This window comes from Pan paniscus, chromosome 5 (genome assembly GCF_029289425.2).
Source record: "Pan paniscus chromosome 5, NHGRI_mPanPan1-v2.0_pri, whole genome shotgun sequence".
Taxonomy (NCBI): domain Eukaryota; kingdom Metazoa; phylum Chordata; class Mammalia; order Primates; family Hominidae; genus Pan; species Pan paniscus.
Window position 1 is genome coordinate 60,427,945 of NC_073254.2, and position 22,745 is coordinate 60,450,689.

At 43.6% G+C, this 22,745-nt stretch overlaps 1 protein-coding gene across 3 annotated transcripts in view; it reads right to left on the reverse strand.

Moving 5' to 3' along the window:
• CLIC5 (chloride intracellular channel 5) overlaps window positions 1-22,745 on the reverse strand; it is a 117,750-nt gene that overhangs the window by 40,564 nt on the left and 54,441 nt on the right. For all 3 annotated transcript variants that reach the window (XM_003833212.4, XM_055113661.3, XM_055113660.2), the window contains exons 2-4: window positions 16,359-16,468; window positions 10,491-10,616; window positions 2,782-2,888 (exon numbers count right to left, since the gene is read on the reverse strand). In XM_003833212.4, coding sequence (XP_003833260.1) covers window positions 2,782-2,888; window positions 10,491-10,616; window positions 16,359-16,468 — 343 coding nt within the window. The remainder of the gene's footprint in view (window positions 1-2,781; window positions 2,889-10,490; window positions 10,617-16,358; window positions 16,469-22,745) is intronic.

A 22,745-nucleotide genomic window follows, 5' to 3' on the forward strand; every position in this document is an offset into this window, starting at 1 on the left:
GCTCAAATGAGATAATCTTTCTGAGGGCACTTTGACAAGTATGAAAGAAGATATTTGTGGCTAAGAGGAAAGGATACTGGGTGTGGAGTCTGAAAACGAGGGTTCGAGAGCCAGCTCTGCCTTGGGGGTAGACAAGTCATGGGTCTTCTCGTTTGGTTCTGTGTCCTCAGCCGGGAAAGCAGCAATGACTCTTCTTTCCCACAATGGCTCTGAGGGGCCATATTCATTTCCTAGGACTGTTACAACAAAGTACCACAAGCTGGGTGGCTTAACACAACAGAGACTTTTCCCCTTACAGTTCCAATATCAAGGTATTAGTAGGTGTCCTTCCTTGCCTCTTCCAGCTTCCGGAAAGCTAAGAGTTCCCTGGCTTGTGACAGCATCACCCCAGTCTCTGACTGTCTTCACGTGGCCTTCTCCTCTACATGTCTGTGTCCTCTCCTCTCCTCTTTTTTTTTTTTTTTGAGGTGGAGTGTCGCTCTGTTGCCCAGGCTGGAGGGCAGCAGTGTGATCTCGGCTCATTGCAACCTTTGCCTCCTGGGTTCAAGTCATTCTCCTGCCTCAGCCTCCCAAGAAGCTGGGACTACAGGCATGTGCCATCACATCTGGCTAATTTTTGTATTTTTAGTGGAGACGGTGGTCTCAAACTCCTGACCTCAGGTGATCCACCCACCTTGGCCTCCTACAGTGCTGGGATGTAGTCAAGAGCCACCACACCTGGCCCCTCTCCTATTCTTATAAGAACAACAGTCATTGGATTTAGGGACTACACTAAATCCAAGATGATCTCATCGCCAAATCCTTAACTAATTACAGCTGCAAAGACCCTATTTCCAAATGAGGTCACATTCTGAGATCCCAGGTGGACATACATTTAAAAAAATTTTTTTAGAGACAGGACCTTGCTCTTTCACCCAGGTTGGAGTACAGTGGCATAATCATAGCTCACTGCAGCTTTGACCTCCCAGGTTCAAGCAATCCTCTTGTCTTGGCTTCCTGAGTGGCTGGGACTACAGGCATACATCACCTTGCTCAGCTAATTAAAAACAAGTTTTTTTTTTTTTTTTGTAAAGACAGGGTCTTACTATGTTGCCCAGGCTAGACATGAATTCTGGGGGGACACTACTCAACACACTATAGGGTTCAAGCAGCAATGAAGCAAGAGCACCAAGTAGATTGAAAGTACTTTCCACATGCTTCTTCTTATTTCCCAGAAGCCACTCTCTTTCTAGTTTCTTGACACACACCTCTAATGGATGTCATTGCCCACAAGATAAAAACCCAAGCCCTCCAAGCTGGCACTGTGGGCTTCAGTCACTTTTTCCAGTCTCTGTCCCTGACTTTTTCTCAACTTCCCCACATCTTCCACTCAATGATCTCAGCCAACTGCTTCCTTCTTAATCTTTATGCCCAGTTGAAACTCCCAGAAAATGAGTCTCATGCATTTACCCCCATAGTAAATGCTTCTGGTTCTGAATACCTTCGACAGAAATTATTTTGTTCTTTTACCTGCAGTTAATCAGCTCTCCAGACCCTCTTGGATCAAACTGACTTGAAGCCTGTCCTTCTGCATCTGCCAGGCATTGAAGACTGAGGAAGTGTTTGTTTCTTCTTTGGACCTCCAGAATCAAGTTTTGCACTTGTCACAATCTGGGTCCTGAGTAGCTTCCTGAATTATTTACTTCCCAATACACCAACTCTGTTCCTGCCAAGATTTCGTCTCTTTTACCATGCATAGCTGCATATGCTGGTCGCCTTGATCCAAAGAGATGCTATTCTCCTTGGAGCTTCTGGGGCATCTAGCATCTATTCCCTTGTTTTGGTCCATTTTGCATCAGTCACTCGTTCATTCACAAAGATTCATGGAGCACTTAAGTTGCTTGGCTTTGTGCTGGACTCCAGTCATCCAGCCTGTGAGGCTGTCCTGTCATCCCATTCTGAGGGCAAGGGAATGGTTGCCATTGCCCATAGGATAAAAATCCAAGCCCCCCAGGTTGGCACTGCAGTGGCTAGCCTGTTCCTCCTGGGCCTAACACCGTTCTTCAAGTGTTATACCTGCTTAATTGGATGGTTCCATTCAAATGGCTTTAGGTAATTCTTAAAGGGCAATGCCAAATGAAGGACTGAAAGTGCTGTGAGCATAACTGGGGGAGACTCAGCTCCCTTTCAGAAGGCCCTGCAAGAGAACCAAGTCCTGAATTCTGTAGCCAATGTCAGAAATGAAGGGCCTGATGTAGGATGGGCCAGGCTTTGAGGAGTGGCTTTCCAGGGCCCACTGTCCTGCAGAAGGGGAGAACACAGCCCAGGTCTGCCTTCCACATTTGCCACAGTAGTGACTGTGCTGCCTCTCCCTTGGCCTCTGGAAAAATCCCTGGAGAAACCTTGTAGGGACCAGAAGGAAGCGGGAATATGTTGCTCTAATGTGATCACAGGCAGGGTTGTGAACTTGGGACAAATGGGCAGTGAGGACCGTTCCGTGCAGTGCACTATGCTGTGCAATAAGGCAGGCTCAGAGGACAAACAGCATCCCTCTCTCCAGCTTGGCAGTAAAGCCCCAAGCCTTTCCTCCTGCACCAGCTAGGCAGCAGCATCCACCACCTCCTCCCCTGTGTCAAGGGGGACTAGATGGTGGTGGCGGGGGTGTGGGGGCAAATAATAAGCAGTATTGGTTCCAGATGCTTCTCTGGCCCAAGTATTTGACATGCCTATGGGCAAATTGAAGATGCCTTGGGCAGCAAATAGACCACTGCCAAGGGTTCTTGGTGGAAGGGAGTCACTCACCAGCATTGTTCTGCTGCTTGGTATTTTTGATGTAGGCAGAGAACTTGGAAAAGATGTCGATGCCTGCTGTGTTGGATTCCCGGTGTTTTGCAGCCAGTTTGGGGTACCTGGAATGGAGGATGCAGTGTTCTGTGAATCAGTAGACTTGGAGCTCCTTTAAGGGTGAGCCTATCCCTATCATGATAAGCAATACTTCCCTTTCCAGCTGCATCTACAAAATGTTTTGGGGGTCTTTATCCTCATACTATAGGGAGGGTGGGCATTCTCAGCCCTAGGTCATCCATAGAAGAAACCAGAGGCCAGTGAGGTGCTGAGATCTGCCTAGGGTGACACAGTCTGCTAGGCAAAGAACCAGAATGCCATTCAGGGGTCTCAGGATATGTCCTCTTCTTGGGACCACCAATAATGATGTGCCAGTGAGATGGCCCAATCAAAGTTCCCTCTGAGCTTGCCTCTCTATCTGGTAGGGTTCTCAACACTTCCCTTACCCACTAAAATAACCATCTACTGCCAATCCTGTGATTATAATCCTAGCTACACAGAGCTAATTCTGGGAGCAAGGAGATGCCAGGTATGTTAGCACTAAACCATTTCTCCAAAGGAAGAATACCCACGGTCCTCTTCTGAAATGTCCTTACACGCTTATTATTTGTGTGCAGTAATAACATGCAGAAACTACCAAGCTCCAAAAAAGGACATGTGTTTTCAATTGTTTTATTTTATTTTATTTGGAGATACATTTGCAATGATCCAGCCCCCCTCTCTCTCTCTTTCGTAGAGCTTTCATTTTGAAGCCAGAATAATACAAGAGGCAGGCTGGAGTTAGGACGATTGGCCTTGAGACTGAAGGAGGTAAACTTGCTCATGTGGGAACCCAGGGCTTGGACTCATTAGCCCCATCAAAATGAAAAAAATCAACTCAAATAAATATTATTTCACAAGCATTTTATGGGTATGGCCAGGTAGGGGTGGGAAGAGATGGGAGACAGTTGCCAGGCTATCATTATTTTCAATGAATGTGCACCTCTGTGATCTCTGGGTGAATCGTTTTTGACTGTCGGCTGTTGGTGTGTGTGTTGGGTTGCCTTATGTTTAAAAAGCAAAATCCTTTTTGTTTGTTTTGATGTTTTTGATAGTTCGAACCAAACAAGACTTTAAAAAATATTCGTTGTTCTTTAATGTTTTTTTGTTCCTCAACTGGCCCATGAGCTAGCATTCCTTTTGGGGCCCCTTTTGGGGCCATGTTAGGTGGCTGTGTAATTTCAGAGATACTGCCATTGGAAGAGTCCAGCTCTCTGCTGTGAGGCAGATAAGGAAGGCATTATTGTCCTCCTTTTACATGGAAGGGAACTGGATACCTGAGAAGATAAATGTTGATGGCTAATAAATGGTGGAGGGACGATGAGAACCTGGTTTCCTGGCCCTACAGCAGTGTCCTTCCCCCTCCACTGCTTCTCTGGAAACAGTGAAAGGTAATTTGCATTGAGCACCTACTGTGCAGCAGGCAGGCACTGTTCTATTCCCTTTACACATATTCACCATTTACTCCTCAGAACAACTCTATTGGTACTATTATTAGCCTAATTTCCCACATGAGGAAACGGTGGCATAGAGAGGTTAAGCAATTTGCCTGAGGTCACATGGCTGCCTGGCAGAGCCAGGATCCCAACCCAGGCAGTTTCACTGTGGAAGACTAGGTTTTAAATTCCACATTGTGTGGCTTCTCATAAACTCCGCTGTTGATTCTCAAAGCCCCAGAACCTTAAAGGCTGAGCTGCCCACCTTGGAGGAGCTGCCTCCATCCATCAGGAGGGGGCGCTTTGCACCGATGCTCCACACACGTCTTCCTGGGTATACTGAGAATCATCACATTCATCTGCTGTGGCTGGGGGCACACAGCAGGGCTTCCTGCAAGATACTAGGTAATCTACCAAGACATAGGAATTCAGTGTCATCTCTTTCTATTTTGGCCTTCTCACATAGAATCCAGCATGCTATTAGAATCGATAGACTTAAATTGCTATTAACAAATGCCAAGTGTTCTTTGTTTCTCCTTGATAATGTAAAGACAGAAAGGCCTAGAAAATGCACCTCAGTGGACAGCTTGTTTGGGTTTCTTGCTTTGTTTTGCTGTATCTCATCAATTGGTCAGACTTTCAGTCATCTGATCATTTCTTCACAATCAGGTTGGGCCAAACAGGGATGTGTGGTACTAAATCCAAGATGATGACAGAGGATCGTGTATTCAGGGGGCTGTGGTGGTGTCATCCTGTTTCCCAAGCACTAGGACTTGTTGTGATTTTACTGTGTAGTGCAGTGTTCCATTTGAGCTTTGTTCTTGTGGGAAGCGTGTCTCTAAGATGTTAATCTCGCAACTTTCAGTAACTACACCGGGGGAGGATGCTATATAGGATAAGTGCATTCATTTTACCTCCATATTTATGGCGTGTTTTAAATATGCAAATAAGTGGGCTACAAAGTACATTCTGTTTCTCTAAAAGGCTAAGGAAGAGTGTTTCACTCACAGAAACAGCTTTGAAATAACATTGGATGTGATCTGATGATAATCAAAGAGATGATAATTTTTTCTAACTCAGGAGTCAGCAAACTGTGACCCATGACCCCTATTTGTCTGTGGTTCTCAAGCTAACAATAGTTTTTACATTTTTAAATGCTTGAAAAAACTCAAAAGGAGGATACTGTTTTGTGATACGTGAAAATAATATGAAATTCAAATTTCAGTGTTCATAAGTAAAATATTATTGAAACAGCCATGCCCATTCATTTACATACTAGTTTATGGCTTCTTTCACAGTGTCACTGTGGAATTGTGACAGACACTGAAGGGCCCACAAAGCCAAAAATACATGACTATCTGACCTTTTACAGATAAAGCTGCTAACTCCTGATCTAACTGATGAAAATTTCTCTCCACCCGGTTTTTAAGATATCTTATTTCAAATGCATGCACTTAACTTTCATTCTGGGAAGTCAAACAGTTGGCTTCTCACCAAAAAAAAAAAAAAAAAATTTCAAAAGTAGGAAATAGTAGCAAAAAAGAAGAGAAAACCATTGCAGATGGTAAGTGCCCTATCTGGTTTAGAGTTCCAGCTGACTTCTCACTGACTAGCCACAGCCAACCAAGACACTGAACAAAAGGATACCCACCATGCAATTAAACCAATGTGCATGAAACACCTACTGAGGACTAGGCCCTGATACTGGTTTTGGGGATAGATAACCTGGAGAAAAATAAAGACAGTCCTGATGGAATGGCCTTGCTGATGGCAGCTTAAGTGTTTTCCCTCCTTTTTCTCACGAGCTGAAAAGTGGAAAGACTTCCTCTCTCTCTCCCTTCTCCATTGTTCCCACTTCCTTACTTCATCAACCCCTCACACGTGAAGGACGTTAATGCATCCGACTTTCCTAATCCTTGACTGTGTGCTTGTTTGACTCATGTCTGCTGTGTAAGCAAAAGATCTCTGGAGGTGGAAGAGGCCTGGCTTATTCATTAAAAGATATCCCCTAGGATCTGGGGATTTAAGACCTAAGGTCACCAATTGTCTGTACAATTGCACCTGGGAGACAGACCCAAAACAGGCACTGGCCACTCTTTCTAACTCCTTGAGCTTCCATTTAATGAGCTCTTACTTCATATCAGGCTCTAGGCTCATTAGTATTATTTTTTACAATAGCCCTATAAGATCAACAGTATGGTTCTTGTTTTAAAGATGTGAGAATTAAAGATTCTAGAGATTTCAGGTCATTTGCCTGTAGCGGAGAATATGCATACTCACTAAATAGCCATGTAATTCTGTTTCCCAGCTTCTCTCTCACCTAAGTTGGGATCATGTGTGGATTCTGACCAATGGCATAGGAAGGAAAGTAATGTCACCATGACATTTTTTTTGCAGGCCTGGCCCTGCAAAACACTTTGGGAGATCTTTCTTCTCTCTCTCCCTGCTGAAGGAGCCTTGGAGGGCATGTATTCCAAAAACTACAGGATGGAAGAGGGCCACCCTACCCTCTCAGAATTTGCTCAAGTGAGAAATAAACCTGTGTTCTGTTAAGCAACTGGAATTTTATGGCCGCTTTGTTACTGCAACATAGCACAACCTAGTGGTATGGATTTGAACCCGAGTCACTCTGACTCCAAACCTCCTGCCCCCAGCTACCATGCCATCCTGTGGGAGGTCTGGAGGCTGTTTCTCTACCTCCCAGAGGGTCAGAACTTTCTTGTTTTTTACTGTGGTGAGTTATCGCTATACATTTTTTAAAATAATGAATTCAAGTTGTCTTCCAATTCTGTCAGTGTTCTGAACCCTGTTGATACTTAAATCATTCTTGCTAGATGACTGACTAAATGACATGCTGTGTAAATAGACTGTATCAGTTTACCCTCCTGAATTTTTATTACAGCATCTATGTTCTAGGATTATTTGAGACAATAACCAGCTCTGGAAGAGTACTTTGAGAAACTCATGGAATTGTGGAACATGCAACAAAAGGCATCTTGGAGACTATGTAGTTTCACCCCCTCATTTTAGAGATGAGAAGGCAAGGAGGGTCTGAGCGGGAGAGAGGCTTGCCCAAGGTCATATGACAAACACTCATAGAGAGGTGGCCAGAGGCAGGGCTCCTGACTCTCAGTGCTGAATTCTAGAACCTTTGGCCACTCCAGGAGATGAAAGGCAAGGGCCAGAATGTCTCAACAGTAATCCCAGCATTAATCACAACACTTCCTTGTCGAGTGTTCACTAGATCAATCTAAGGAGAGGGATGGATGTTAGTCTCATTTAGAAACAACTTGAGACTTCCTGGATTCCTCATTTTGACACCAAATGCTCCCTGGGATCAAATGTGATTTGAAAAAAATGGTTGGAGTGTTTGTATGTGGTTTTCTCCTTTAAAAAATAAAGCTAAGGGAAAAAGGCTCCCATAATGTGTTGGCTTTTGGCAGCCTTTACAAATAGTGGTATGATGAGAAACATATGGCCGACCAGCGCTTGGTGAATGGTTATGAGGGTTTTGCTGCCCCCTAGAGAACCAGAAGGCCAGGCTGTCCTGCTCCAGAGGCCTGACAACCTCCCAGCCACTCCATCTCCCAGCCTGAGGGGAAGCTGGTGAGGCTGGTGGTTTGTTCTGGGCAGACCAGCAGGTCTCTATGGGGCTGAGGCACTGGCTTGGTGACATTTACTGGGAGGTAATTGTGGCACCTGCCTCAGTCTGATGGGTGCAAAGGCATCTAAGGTATAATCCTGGGATGCTCTGGAATACTTGATGGCCTCACCCTTAGCGCCCCCACCTTGGTAGCCTTCTGGAGATATGCATTTTAACAGCATCAAGGGTTCTGCTACCTTAGAGTACTGGATTGTTAGGTCACTAACATGGCAGGAATGCACTTCATAAAACCTCCTATACACAACTGCAGTCCAGAGAAGGACCTGGACCAGTGGGAGCAGAGCTCAGGACAGGGAAGGTAGGTGGAGAGGAGGGAGTGGAGGGAGGGTCCACATCCAGCCCTGCCCAGCTCTATTTGGATCATGGAAACTTAGAATCTGACGAAATGATGACGAAGTCAGATGATGACTCGCCTCTGGAAGAATATTCAAGGACACATGGGGCATACAGTTCCAGCGATCTCTGCCCACCTTGTGGTCCCACTGCAGTTGCAGATTGGAGACCCCTGAGTTAGAGAAGCAGCCCAGGAAAGGCACAGTTGCACTGGGGGTGGTGTGGTAGTGGTGAGGGAACCTGGCTAAAGGGCATGTGAAGAATCAGAGAGCAAGAAGGGCTCTGGGAGATATCCTGTCACAGAGAAGGGAACTGAGCCCTAGAGCAGAGAAGGGACTGGTTCAAGAGGTGAAGGGACTGGCTCAAGAGGTCACAGCACATCACTAGCAGACTAGGATTGTACCCCAGCCCCTCACCCCTCCATCCACTGCCTGGCAACAGACCAAATGGGCCCCTCTGCTCCTCACTGCTTCCACTTTCCACTTCCTAATGATCATGATGGAAGCCCCCACTCCTGAGTGCCTGTGTTACTTCTAAGAGGGAAAACGTTAACTGCATCATGAACTTTCCTCTATGGGTCTCCCAGGCAAAGTCTAAACTCTAGTTATTGAAAAGAGCATTTTTTTTCATGTGGGATTTCAAATCAGTGCCAGCAATGAGGTTGAGTCCCGGGGAGGGGGATGGAGTCTGGGCTCCCTCAGGGCACTTCCAGTGAAGTGGCTGGCTGGTGTCCTCTTCAGAGATGTGTGTGTGTATGTGGGGCTGTCCTATTGATTTAATTAATGCACTTATTTAAAGTCTATACTCAGCTGCTTCCAATGGGCTTGAGGTGGCTTTTTCACTCTCAGTGTGCAAATAAGCTGACTGAATATGGATGACAAAGAATATTTTTAAGGAAGAATATATGATTGTTTAAGGCTTATTTGGAGCATGACTGGCAGTTTTAATTTTTTAACAGCAATTCACTAGACGTGCAACCTTGGGTAAGTGACTTACTCTCTCCCTGTCCTGACTGTGAAATGAGGATAATGATAGTACCTAGGATGCTAGAAGGATGAAATGAATCATATTAGCTAAGTGTTGTGAATGGTGTCTGACACAAAATGAAGGCTGTAAAAGTGTTGATGAATAAATAAAACTTTAAAATAAATGCAGGATGGTGGTTTTTAGTAGTCAAATCTCACTAACTTTACTTACTCAGTATGTCCTGAACCCTTCCTTCTCCTCTCCCCCGATTTTCCTGCCCTGTCTTGGCTTAGCCCTTCATTCTGTCCTGCCTGGACAGTCACCAATGGCTCCCCAGAATTAATTCCTCTATCTCCAGTTTCACGGTCCTCTAGGATACTGACTTCCCTCAACCTCTAAAGTAGGTCTTAAAACGGACTCCCCACCTCCTGTGCTCAATCCCTTTCAGAATATCCCACAGGACTCACTACAGGATAATACCCTACAGGATAAAGTTCATGCCTCACTCTATATGTAATATTATTTTTCTAGTTTTTTCAAAAATTGTGATTGTTTTAATCCTTGATAACAGTATTCTTTAATGAACAAGTCTAGCTTGGGTAAATTTTAGAAGCCATCTGTCTTCTTTTTACTGCTCTTTTCCATCAGTAGCAATGTGTCACCCAACAAGAACTTATAGCTCTCTGGTCTATACTCTCCCTGAACCTGTTTGCAGAAGAGGAGCTGCTGCTTTTAGTTGATTTTTTTCATCTGTTTAATTGTGGACTCAGACCAGATTTGGTCAGGTTTAAGACCCTGGATGTTGTTTTAAGTCACTGGGTTACCCTTTCCTGACTTATTTTCATTCTGTCAGCCTTTCGGCTCTGGTTCTGAAATGAAGGAAACTTTGCCCTCACTTCAACGTCTTCCAAGCAAAGTGAGCTGGAGAGAAGGAACATACTGGGGCGAGGGAGGCCTGGTATCCTAGGGCTCCTAAAATCACTCTGTGTAGGTAGGAGTGACTGGCTCTTGTTCATAGGCCATATCTACTCTTGAGTGGATTTTGTGGAGTGGTTTTGAGATTGGCAGCCCTTTGGGGGTCCTAGGCTCTCTCTATGAAGAAAGGGTCCTGTTCTCTGGACTGGTGAGGTTCCTTTGGAAATGCATCTGCCCAAAGTTAACACCAGGACTTTATAGATCCAGCATGAACCCTTCCCATTCAACAGCCCCGGAAAGAAACAGATCCTTACTTTTCAGGGGTCAAGGTCTCCTCCAGGAACTCCTCGATCTTATTGACGTCTGTCTTCACGTCCCCGTTGAAGGTCAGGAAGGGCGGGTGCGTGCCGGGGGCTAGGTTGTGCAGGTCAGCTGGCTTTCTGTAGAGAGAGCAAGATTCAGGTGTTGGCTTACAGCAGGGTGCTTCCTGTTCTGGGAAACCTAAGATTGATTGTAACTTAGATGACCTGTTCTATCCAACACGCCTGTCAGGTGAAACAGATTTATGGTATGCAGTATAGGGCAGGGGAGGTTGGAGAAAGTTCTGAAAGAATGTGGTGTGACCCAGGAAGTGTGTCCAGTGGAGTCAGTGAGAGAGGAACAAGTCAAGATGAAGGAGTTGAAAAAATGAAAGAATTGAAAAAATGGAGAGAATCCAGGTGACTATCTAAGTCAGATCCAAGCTTTAATTACCCAGGGGAGAGGTGGGGTTTTGCTTTTAAAAGCTCTTTCACCAATCTGCCTAACAAAAATGCGCTACACATAATTCCATACTTTAAAAATTAATGAATTAGATCATACTTTTCTCCTAATAAATATCTCCAGATACAAAAAATTGGGAGTTTGGGCCATTTGTTCAAGTTAGATGCTTCTATTGTGTGTAACTTATATTTTAATATCTAATAACTAATGTCTAACACTGGTCAGCCTTTTGTCACACTCAACAGAATACTCTTTTTGAGTTACAAACAGCCCCTGATATGGCCTTTGGGCAGCCAGGAAAATAAACAAACTATTAGATTGAAAACAAAACTATTAAATGAAGATGTTTTCAAAAGTCTTCTTATTGCTAAGATTATTCCTCCACAAACACCAGGTAGGCTATTACCAAGGATTCTGAACCAAGAACCTCCTACTGGTGAGTAAGAAGATACCTGAGAGAAAGCCTTACGATTCAAGCTCCATGAGGGAAAGGACCCAGAACCATGCCTGGCATATAGGAGGCCCTCAGTAGATACATATTTTTAATGGCTACATGAATAAAGCATGCATTTTTGATTCAGCTACAGTGGCTCATGCCTGTAATCCCACCACTTTGGGAGGCTGAGGTGGGAGGATCACTTGAACCCAGGAGTTCGAGACCAGCCTGGGCAACATAGCAAGACCCCCATCTTTACAAAAAAAAAAACAAAACAAAAATTTGCTGGGCATGGAGGCATGTGCTTGCAGTCCCAGCTACTTGGAAGACTGAAGCAGGAAGATTGCTTGAGCCCAGGAGTTCGAGGCAGTTGTGAGCCGTTGATGGCACCACTGCCCTCCAGTCTGGGGGACAGAGTGAGACTTGGTCTCAAAACAACAACAGCAATAAAAACTCATACATTTTAAGTTTAAAAATGAGTGATTTTAGCTGCAAAGGTAGAAATCAAATGTTGGTCTCAAATTGGTAAAAACTTCAATCCAGTTATGAAGGCTTTCCGCTTTCAGTTAAATGTGGGGAGAACCAGTAGGCAACTCCACTGCTACAGTATTCATGCTCCACCATAGTCTACCTTTCACAGTATTTTAACTTAATTCAAGCGTCTACTGTTCTCAAAATATGACTTATTTTGAGAACATTTACTAGATTTACTAGAAAGAAGTTATTTTTCTTTAAATTTTAAAAATTCTGTTCAACATACATAAATCAAAAATCTCCTAGGAGTCAGAAATTGTGCCTATTTTTAAAAATTATGGGGTTACTTAAATGTTATCTTAAGTTAAAAACAATTTATTTTCTAAGTAAATGCAACTTCTGCTTTGTGATGGAATTCAAATAGATCACTTGATTTATGAAAGTTATTTCTTCTTATAGCAAACTTTGCTGGGCCCAGTAGGATCTTTTAGGTAACACATACATATATATGTAATAGGCAGCAAATTTGGTCCCTAAGAAGACAGAAAGCTCTTTGGTGTGCCTGTTAGTTTCTGGGTCAGACACTTAAAGAAATCCAAGATAACCAAAGCAACAGTGCATTTCTCCCCCCTGGGAAAGAGGAGACCCAAGAGTCCTAAATTATCCTGAAAGAAAGGCCTAGATGATGGAGAAGTGGGTGAAATTCTGGAACGCAGTCCCAATTGAATGAATGAACAATTAATTAACTGAACAATTAATTGAACTTCCTGCACTTAGCCCACAGCAGTGCTAAGTGGCATTTCTGGCGTGCACTGGGGAGCACACTGACTACCTGCAGGAAGGCCAAGTGCAGTGGAAAGGAAAGTGGCCTTGTGTTTGACACGGCTAGGTCCTGTTAATATCCAGGAGTGTGCTTCTGTGTCTGCGCCAGCTGGTCAGAATGCAAGAGCAAGAATGGAGCAAAATGAGGGGGAAGAAGGTTTGGCAGATTGGGGAAAATGGGAAAGGGGAGGGTTACACTAAAAATGTTTAGGGAAGAGGAGGGAAGATGGTGGCGACTTCCAAGACGGGGCTGGGATTCACCCCAAATGCTCTCTCTGAGAATGCCACATTTCTTGTGGGAGTCGGGAGTGGAAAACATTAAACGCAGAAACTGTAAAAAAGTAAACAGTGGGAGTAGAGGAGTCTGTAATGAAACAAATTCCTGGCGTAATCAGTTTGGGAGGGGAAGAGAAGAATTTCAATTACTGTGCTACTCCCATGTCCCTCCCCAAACACACACACTCTCCAGCTGCATTCTGAGGCACTTGGAACTCAGACAACTGAGACGGAAAGTATTTTTAAAATCTAATTTACTTAGTCCCTTTGTTTACTTTGTGCATGTCCCTCATTTTAGACAATGAAAGGACATTCTTTATTTGCTCCTGTTTTTTAGAGCTGACACAAGGCAGCAACGTGTGTGCTCTCAGTCACCTCTCTGTGGCTTACAGATACAGGAATGTGTGGTGGTGGTGGTGATGGTGGTGGTGGTGGGTTTTTTCCTGGGATTCTGGAGAATTGTGGCCACTGGAGTCAGACGCCCTTGGGAAGTACTGCCTATGGCCACCGATGCTTAGCTAGAGTTGCAGCCCTCTGTCTTTGTTGACCCTGCTTCGGCATTTATAGTTGAGACTATATCATTAGCATTGGATGACGTATTGCCAGGTATGATTTATGAATTATGTAATGAGGATCGGTCTTCTTTTCCTTACTGGATTGCCAGCTCCATGAACCCAGTGATAATTCTAAGAATAGCCAACACGCAACGAGTTCTTGCTATGAGTCAGGTACAGGACCGATTGCAAATGTTTTACACGGCCTGCCTCGATAAATTCTCACAATAATCCTATTGATTAAGAAGACACTGTCTCCATTGTACAGATGAGGAAACTGAGGCTCTGAAAAGTTCAAGATTATTCAGTCACTAAAGTGTAGTGCCAGGAAAATAAATCAGTTTTCTTAGAAATTAATGTGTGTGTTCATGGGTAGAGGGGGCAGTAAGAAAGTTTCCTTATCTGTAAAAATGGAGTGGTGCTACATGCCTGGTCTACGTCAAAGGGGTGTTGGCTGGACCAGGTGTGATCATGTGAAGGAGGAACCAAACCATCTGAAGCACGCGGGCAGGGGTGGTTCCCTCTCCCACTCTCTTCTCCAGCAAACATACAAGTCCTCTCTCACACATGGTAATCCAAACACCTCCAATTCTGCACTGAAGGAAGCTGCTTTTTCATAAGTCTGCTGCTCTCTTTAGTTATCGCAGACATTAATTGCATAGTGGATGCAAGTTCATTTATTTGACAGATAGTATTTGAGGACCTGTGAAAAACTAATTGCTATGGAGGATACAAACAAACTTAAAACACGATTCCAGTCTGTCCTTGAGGGATTGAAGGTCTCATTTGAAAGATGAAACAAACTTCATAACTGAGGTATTATGAAGAGCATAGTATTTGAACCAAGCAGATGGCGTTTAGCCCCTCTAATTTCTAGTTGGCATCTTGGGTGAGTCTCATATATATCTGTCTCAGTTATTTCTCAAATAACACAGAGAAGTAAGACCTCCTTCACAGGATTATACATTATGTGATTTTTTTTTAATAAGAAAGCATTTACCAGTTGTAAAGCATTAGGGGTGCAGACCTCAGAACTTGATGAAACACTAAATCACGACACAAGGCAACATAGACAACAGGTGCTGGGTGAGTCTGGAGGGAGGTTGGGTTGATAGGTGTGCTTGTATGAGTGTGGTGGGATGGGTATGAGTAGGCCTTACAGAGGGGATGGGGCTGAAGCTGAGCCTGGGGCCAGGGACAAGAAGGAAGAGAGGGCCTGTTTCAGACAGAGGATGCAGTTCTGCCAAGGGATGGAGGCTCAAAGGAAGAAGAACAGTAGAAGGCAGGCCAGCCTGACAGAGTAGACAGGTCACGGTGAGAAGTGTTGGGAAAGAGTGTTGGGAAGAATGAAGGAAAAGACAAATCGGGGCTTCGGACGCATCAAGTCCATGGACAATGGGAAATATCAAAGGTTTCCTGTGCATGAAAGTGGCCTGATTAAAGCATTATTTTAGGAATAATAACCTTAGAATCACATAAAGGATGGGTCAGAGAGAGAGGAAAAGAGAATGTGTGAACCTGGAAAGATGAAGACCAGTTTGAAGAACAATGAGACTCTCAGGGTGGCAGTGGTGAGACTTGAACCAGTTGTAGGCTTTGAGAATGAAAAAGAGAGTTTGGAGGAAGAGAGAGTGCAATAGGAGAATGCTCTAGACTTGGCTACTGATCAACAATGAAGGCAGCAATAGAAAGGAGCAGGAAGTGTTTAGTGCCTAGAAAATAGAAGAAAAAGGCCAGGAGCAGTGGCTCACGTCTGTAATCCCAGCACTTTGGGAGGTCGAGGTGGGTGGATCACAAGGTCAGGAGTTCAAGACCAGCCTGGCCAAGATGGTGAAACCCCGTCTCTACTAAAAATACAAAAATTAGCCTGTCATGGTGGCATGTTCCTGTAATCCCAGCTACTCGGGAGGCTGAGGCAGAGAATTGCTTAAACCCAGGAGGCAGAGGTTGCAGTGAGCTAACATCGTACCACTGTACTCCAGCCTGAGCAACAGAGTGAGACTCTGTCTCAAAAAAAAAGAAAAGAAAATAGAAGAAAAAAGGAGTTCAAGAAGAGCTCAACTCAGAGGAAAAGGATACAAATTGATGTATACAATGTTAGACATACATGATAAGAGAACATCCAAGTGAAACTATCTAGATGATAGCAGGGCTCTGGGTATAGAACAATTCACATAAAGATAACAAGGAGAATATGCCAAGCTCACCAGGGATGAAAGTAGAGGCAGAAGATGAACACTTATGGGGTGAGCCTCGAGCTGTTCCACATTTAAACAACAGGTGGAAGACAGGAAACAGAATACATTCTGTAGGAGTGAAAAGAGTGTGGCTCCTGGTGTTTGTAAGTCATTAAACTGCACTCTAAAAACAGAACAGTAGTTGCTTTTCGTCCAAGCCTGTAATCTAGAACTGTCACACTGAGGACTTCTAAAGCTGGGAACATAGCATGGGAAAGGGTCTAGATCACAACTCTCTGAAGACTCAGACTCTCACACCTGAAGTCCTGCTAGGGTCCCACGGATGATGGCCTTAGTACTACTGAAATGACTAATCCTATGTTTTTAGATGTCTGTGCCCATATGTGCACCAGACACTTAGTTGCAATGCTAATGTCCATTCCTTGCTTCTTCTTTGCTAATCGTAACTTGCTAATCGGGTCAGTGAAGTGCTGGGCACCAAGTGAAATACTTGCCTTTGCAGACTCTCTTGTAGCTAAGACTGGATCCTGAGACACAGTTCTGGACAATGACGTGTGAGCAGGGGGCTGCTGGGAGCCATGGAAGGCTTTTGCCCTCCTTCATGGAAGGTTCTCTGTTCATGCAGCTAAACATACTCCTCATTTATGCAACGTACGTTACCTTTTCAGATCCACAGTGGTGACATTGAACACGACTCCTTTCAGCCAGAGGATCATGAAGAGGCGCTGAGAGAAAGGACAGTTGCCGATGCTTTCTCCATCGATTCCAGCCTGGAAAGAAGAGAACCAGTGTCCTGAGTGGGCAGGTGCAATTAGCAAGGGGAACATAAGATTGTAACACCCAAATGCAGGTCTGAGGAGACCTTACTAAAACCATGTCCCAGCAACTTCAAAGGGCGGTAGCCTGATATTATTCGTTTTTGCCTTAATGTCCACGCAGGGCAATGCCTGGCAGCATGTAAGGGCTCAATAAATACTTGCTGAATTGAACTTGATGATTATGCAGAATCATAACTTTATGAAATCATAGAACCCTTGGGGTAAAAATAGACCTGCAACATCACTTAGTCTGACACAAATGATATTGGAATGCCAACATCTACACCCCCAAGTAATCATCTAGTTTCTGCTTGAATATCTCCACTGACCAGTCATTTGTATTAATATCTCTCAAAGCAGTTCATTCTGAGGATTGCTCTAACAATTAGAAATGCTTTTCTTCGGCTACCTAGCCAAAATATGTTCCTCTGTAGTTTACCCTCCCCCACTCCTCGGTCCTTGGATGTCATGAATATAAATATCTCAGACTTTGATCCCATCTCCCTATATGGAGGGTAATCAGGAAGCTCAAGGCTTTAATCAATACACCACTTAGTTCTGGCTAGTACTTGGCCTTCACTGTCAATAATCCATTCATTTGTTACACTTTTACTCAACAAATACATATTGACTATCAGTTATGTGCAAGACACTGGAGAAAATTACCCAGGGGATTGAAAATTGAATTCCTCCAAGGAGCTTATGGCCTTCTGTAGGTGGGCTCGGGGATAAGACAGGAACATATGTAAAAATAACAGAATTATTATTGGGTGTTCTGTGCTTCTGTCATTTCATTTCCCTTCCTTAAAACAGTAGGCTTTTTTAGGTCTGAAAAGCAAGTCCATCTTTACTGCACTTCTGAGTGGGCTGCAGATCCCTGAATTTCATAAAGAATTAATTTCAAGCAAACCTATGAACAAACAAAAAAGGTTGGGGAATTGGTCTCTGTAGAATTCATTTCCATAGGGTGGTTCATTGGCCCCCAACATAATACTTAGAGGAAGAAATAACCCATTTGCTCCAGACTCTGATGTTGGCTGCCCTGGAAACCATGGCCCCCGCAGGTGGCCTGGCAGGGCATTCCACTGACAGGAAGGGCCTGTGTGGGCTGGGGTACTGAAGACTCGTACAAAGCTGTAAACAATCCGACCAATATCCAGGAATGGGGGCTTACTGAGTTTTTTTTTTTTTTTCAAAAGAAAGGGAGAAAACAAATGCGTTCCCGAAGCTCAACACACTGTTTTCTCCCTTGAGGTTTGTTTTGCTGTGGCATTCAGATGGGGAGGCAGCGATGCCTTCTTTCATACATTAGAACCTCATTGTGTGCTTTTTTCTACCTTGCAAATTGCTCCCAGCAGGGGCTCAGGTTTATAATGGAAAACTGGAACCTTTGACAGTGTTGGCTGTATGTAATTGCTATGAAATTACAGTTATTTTACCTCCCTCTTAACTACACCAAAAGCCCCACTCCCTATTCAGTTCTCACTTTTCCTCAGTGCTGGAAGCAGACCCACCCCTGAGTCTTGAGAAAGCACGGACTCCATTATATAAAATGGGAAAGGTAGGAGGGTACAATGTGGGCGCTACACCTGCCCACGGAGGTAAAGTTACCAATAAAACACACTCAGACAGGTGGCTATCAATTTAATAATAGCTTGGTGCTAACTTGAGTTTATGATGTACGTTCCCTAGGAACTTCTCAAGAAACACTTGACAGGTACCAGGTTCTCGGTCCTTTAAGACATCCCGACACAGGAAGAATTCCCCCAGGGCCAGTTATGGTGGAAGTAACAAGAGGAGAACTGAAGAAAAAAGCAAAAACAAAAACAGAAGCCAGATCCATATACTGTTATCTGTTTTCCTCTGGTGGTGGTGGTGGGAGGATAAGGGAATTGAAGGAGGAACTAGCAAAATAGTGGACTTCTCAACTACATAAAAAATTCATATAATAATAATGTTAATAATAACATATCTATATTGTCAGGCATTGTTCTAAAGGATTTACATGTGTTATTAACTTGTTTATTTCTCATGAGAAGCCTGTGAAGTGGGATATTTTCAGCTTTTACAAATGTGGAAATGGAGGCACAGAGAGATAAAATAACTGGCCTAAGGTTATCATCGTGGTGAAACCAGGACGAACGCAGGTGGTCTGGCTAGAGATCCAGTGCTCTGAGCTGCATGCCTGGAGCCAGCCTGAGGGTCCAGCCAGGTAACAGGTCCTCCCCAGGTGCTGGGGAGGGCTGGCGTTGAATTGTATGGACATCCTCTGGTCCGTGTGCAATCAGCTATGCCAGGAGCATAGGGCATAGTATCCTTCATGGCTCCCTATATTTTCATTATGTCTTATTAATCTTGTATTAAACTATGATTCTGGGTTTAGTAAACAAAAATTGTCAAAGACCAATAGAAATATGCGAGGATGCTACCATTTACTTTCACTGTCTGGGTGTCCCTCTTTCAGCTTCTTCTATTCCCCTTCAAATCCCAACAGCCTTGCGGCCCTAAGAAATTGTTTGTTAAACTCATGGGTTAAATATCGTGATCTGTGACGACCATCTGAAACATCAACAGAGAAGAACCAGGTGGGGCTCAGTTGGGCCCCACATCCTGAAAAATGTGAGGGAAAACCCAGGTGTACTTTGTTCCAGAGAGATTTTGAGCACTGGGGGCCAGGGACCGGCACAAAAACAGTGTCCTCGGTTGAATCATGTTCCCCCAAATTCATGTCCCCCTGGAATGTGTGTATGGGACCTTATTGGGAAACAGGGTCCTTGCAGGTGGAATCAACTTGAAGATGAGGTCATATTGGATTAGAATGGGCTCTAAACATGACCGATGTCCTTACAAGAAGAGGGAAATTTCGGCACAGACATGCAGAGGACAAAGTCATGTGAAGATGAAGGCAATGATTGAAGTGATGTATCTACAAGCCAACGAACGCCAAGGATTGGTGACAGACACCAAAAGCTAGAAGAGACAAGGAGAGCCTGGCTCTGCCCACACCTTGATTTTGAACTTCTGGCCTCCAGAACTGTGAGAGAATCCGTTTCTGCTGCTATCAGCTATACTATGTATAGCAATTTCTTGGAAACTGATGCAATCAGGGAAGTGTCAAAAAGACAATTATATATATATATATATATATATATACATATAACAGCTAATGGCAAACTTCCCAAGCTCATGATTCTGCTTTGAACACAATTGCCAGCTATAATCCTAAAGTACTTCCTGTTCCCTAGATACAGTGTATATAACAACTTATTATAAAATATCATGCCACATATAATATTCCATATGGTGATACCAGTAGTAGTAGCATAATGTAATTATATAGGCTGTACGATTGCACTTCATCTGTTATATGCTGGATACTTCATATTATATGCTATTATATATTGCCTTTCATGTGAGCTCTCTCCATATATGATGAGCTTGGCTCCCTCAAAACATAGTTGAAGTTTTATTTACTTTGTCTTCAGCAGCAACAAGCACAGGCACCTGAAACTTACTTTATATTCAGTGCCTATTTAAATGGATGCATGCTGAGGGGAGGGTGATGTCCCTCCCTTTTTGTGGCTTGAGGATCTCAAAATTCTCTCACTGGCATTCTGAAAATCATCCTACTACATACATACTACATACATACATACATACTACATACATACATACATGGTTACCCTGAGTTATGTAGCACACTAGCCGGAGACTGTGGTTCTAGATCCATCTCTGCCTCTACTTCACTATGTGAATGACCTTAGATAAGTTACCTCCTCTTGGCCTCAACCACTGCACCTATAACTTCCTGCAATTTTGTAAATTCAAGTGGAAAATGGAGATTTATTTAAGACCGTGGTTCTCAAACTTTTTAGTCTTAGAACTCTTTTATGCTTTTAAAGATTGTTGAGGATCCCAGAAAGGTTTTGTTTATGTGGATGATAGTTATTGATATTTACCATGTTGTAAGTTAAAGCTGAAAAACATTTAAATATTTAGAAAAATGCTATAATAAATGTGTCTATTAACATACACAACATCTTAACACAAAATAACTATATTTTCTAAAAACAAGAAATTTAGTAAAAGTGGCAATGTTTTATATTTTTACAAAATCTTTAACATCTGACTTAATAGAAGTCGGCTTCCACATTTAATCTCTTGGTATTTAGTTGGGGTATATGGGGCTTTTGTTGTTGTTGTTGTTGTTTTTGAAACAGAGTCTTGCTCTGTCATCCAGGCTGGAGTGCAGTGGCGCGATCTCAGCTTATTGCAACTTCTGCCTCTCAGGCTGAAGCAAATATTGACAAATATTAAGTCTGAGTAAGCATGGTGTGTCAGCCAGTTGCTCTTTCAAGTAAAAACTGCTTTGTGAGGGAGGCAGCTGGTTCAGCTGGCAAGTCAATCATACAAGTGCTTTTCCTTCCACAACCATCAGACTTTGGAATGCAGCCAAAGAGCTTATGTGCATTTCCCATTTCATCAACCAGAATGTTTAGAAGACATGTATGCAAAGGTTGAGATTTAATCACATTATATAATTTTTAATGCTTCATCAAGGACATTCATAATTGAGGCTATTTTTTTTTTCTGCACATGCATGACTGGCTAGTCACACTTATACCACTGCTTGGATTTGTGCTGAAACACTAGTAAACTTACCCACAAAATACCAATCCCAGAGAGAGAAGCATACCATATTGATATAACTCTAAAAATAGTTGTGACCTCTTAAAACCCCTGAAAGCCTCTTAGCGACCCCAGAAGTCCATGAACAACATTGGAGAACCATTGTTTTAAGACATTCCATGAACACACCAGATATGTAATACTTGGTTTCCAGATAATGAAGGGGAAGCTAATAATTGGCCAAAAGTCACTCGAGGGTACCCAAGTCCAGAAGTGGGAGGAATCATTCAGAGAGGATCCAAGAAGGAATTATAGGAAGTGACCAGATGACATTGAAGCTTGATAGATGAGTCAGTTATCAATTTACTGCCTTTCAGCTCCAATGCACCCTTGAATATATGCTCTGTGAGAACAGGGGGAATTTCTTTAAACATTTCTCCTTTAAAGTGAGCACAAAGTTAGACTTTCTCACCAGGGAGAACTAGAGGGGCACTGCAGGAGGAAGAGGCTTTCTTGTTGGCTGTGGTGTGGGCTGGGGGTGGGCAGTGTAGCTGTGAGGGCATGCAGTGGAGCCACCCCAGCTATAGGCTCAGCATGCAACCCCCCTGGCACCTCATAGCCTCAGCCTGGCAATAACCTTCCCAGCACTCTTGACACAGAAACCAAAGTCCCCATTAAGCCTATGTCCAGCCGGCCTATGGCCAGTGTGTCCACACAGCTTGGTCACCCCCTTTGCAAGCCCCACATGTCCTGAAGTCCTTCTTCTCCACTAACACCTAGATCCTGCTGCATGCTGTACCGATGCTGATTGCCTGCTCCCTGCCTGAACTCTGGGGAGTGGGCTATTGCTTGCTCAGCAACTCCAGACCAGCTCTGGCCTGATCAAACCAGTGAGTTTCTGTGCCAGGTTCCAAACCACTTCTAAGTTTGTCCTTCCCTGGCTCCTCTCCCTCTGCCCTAGGGTACCATAGAGAGTTTCCTTATATGTCATGGTTACTCTTTTATCTTAGTTAAAACTTCATGTTGAATTTCTCCTGTTTAAGCTACCATGTAGTTTCTCACTCCTGATTGGACCCAGACTACATCAGATGCTTAAATGTCTGTTATTTCAAAATGTAAGATTTTTGTGACCTTTGACTTCTTTAAAAACCTGGCAAGGTTAAGTCCTGGATGAAGTATTAGGAAAGAAACCTCAGTTTTCTCAAGAAAGATAATTAAGTCACCACTTACGTCACATTTCCACTTTTTGTTGCTGTCGCCAATGAAACTTGTCCCTGAGGACTCAAGTGATTAAATAATTTTGTTAAGTGTATAAATAAAAATTATGCAACAGTAGGGCTGTAACTGACCTCAGGAATGCTATACTCCAGTTCTTTCTTTTTACTGATAGAGAAATAGACCCAGAAAGGTTAAAGGAATTGCCCATGGTAGCACAGCTGGTTCCCACAGCAGAATCAGGTCCCTCTAACTCCTGACTCTCAGTTCTGAGCAGACCACACTGGCTGCTGTCCTCTAGAAAAGAGTGGCAAAGTGGCAAAGGCCACATGAAGAGGACTTTCTTTAAACATAATAGCTCATTTAAACTGTTTAGACAAAGAAG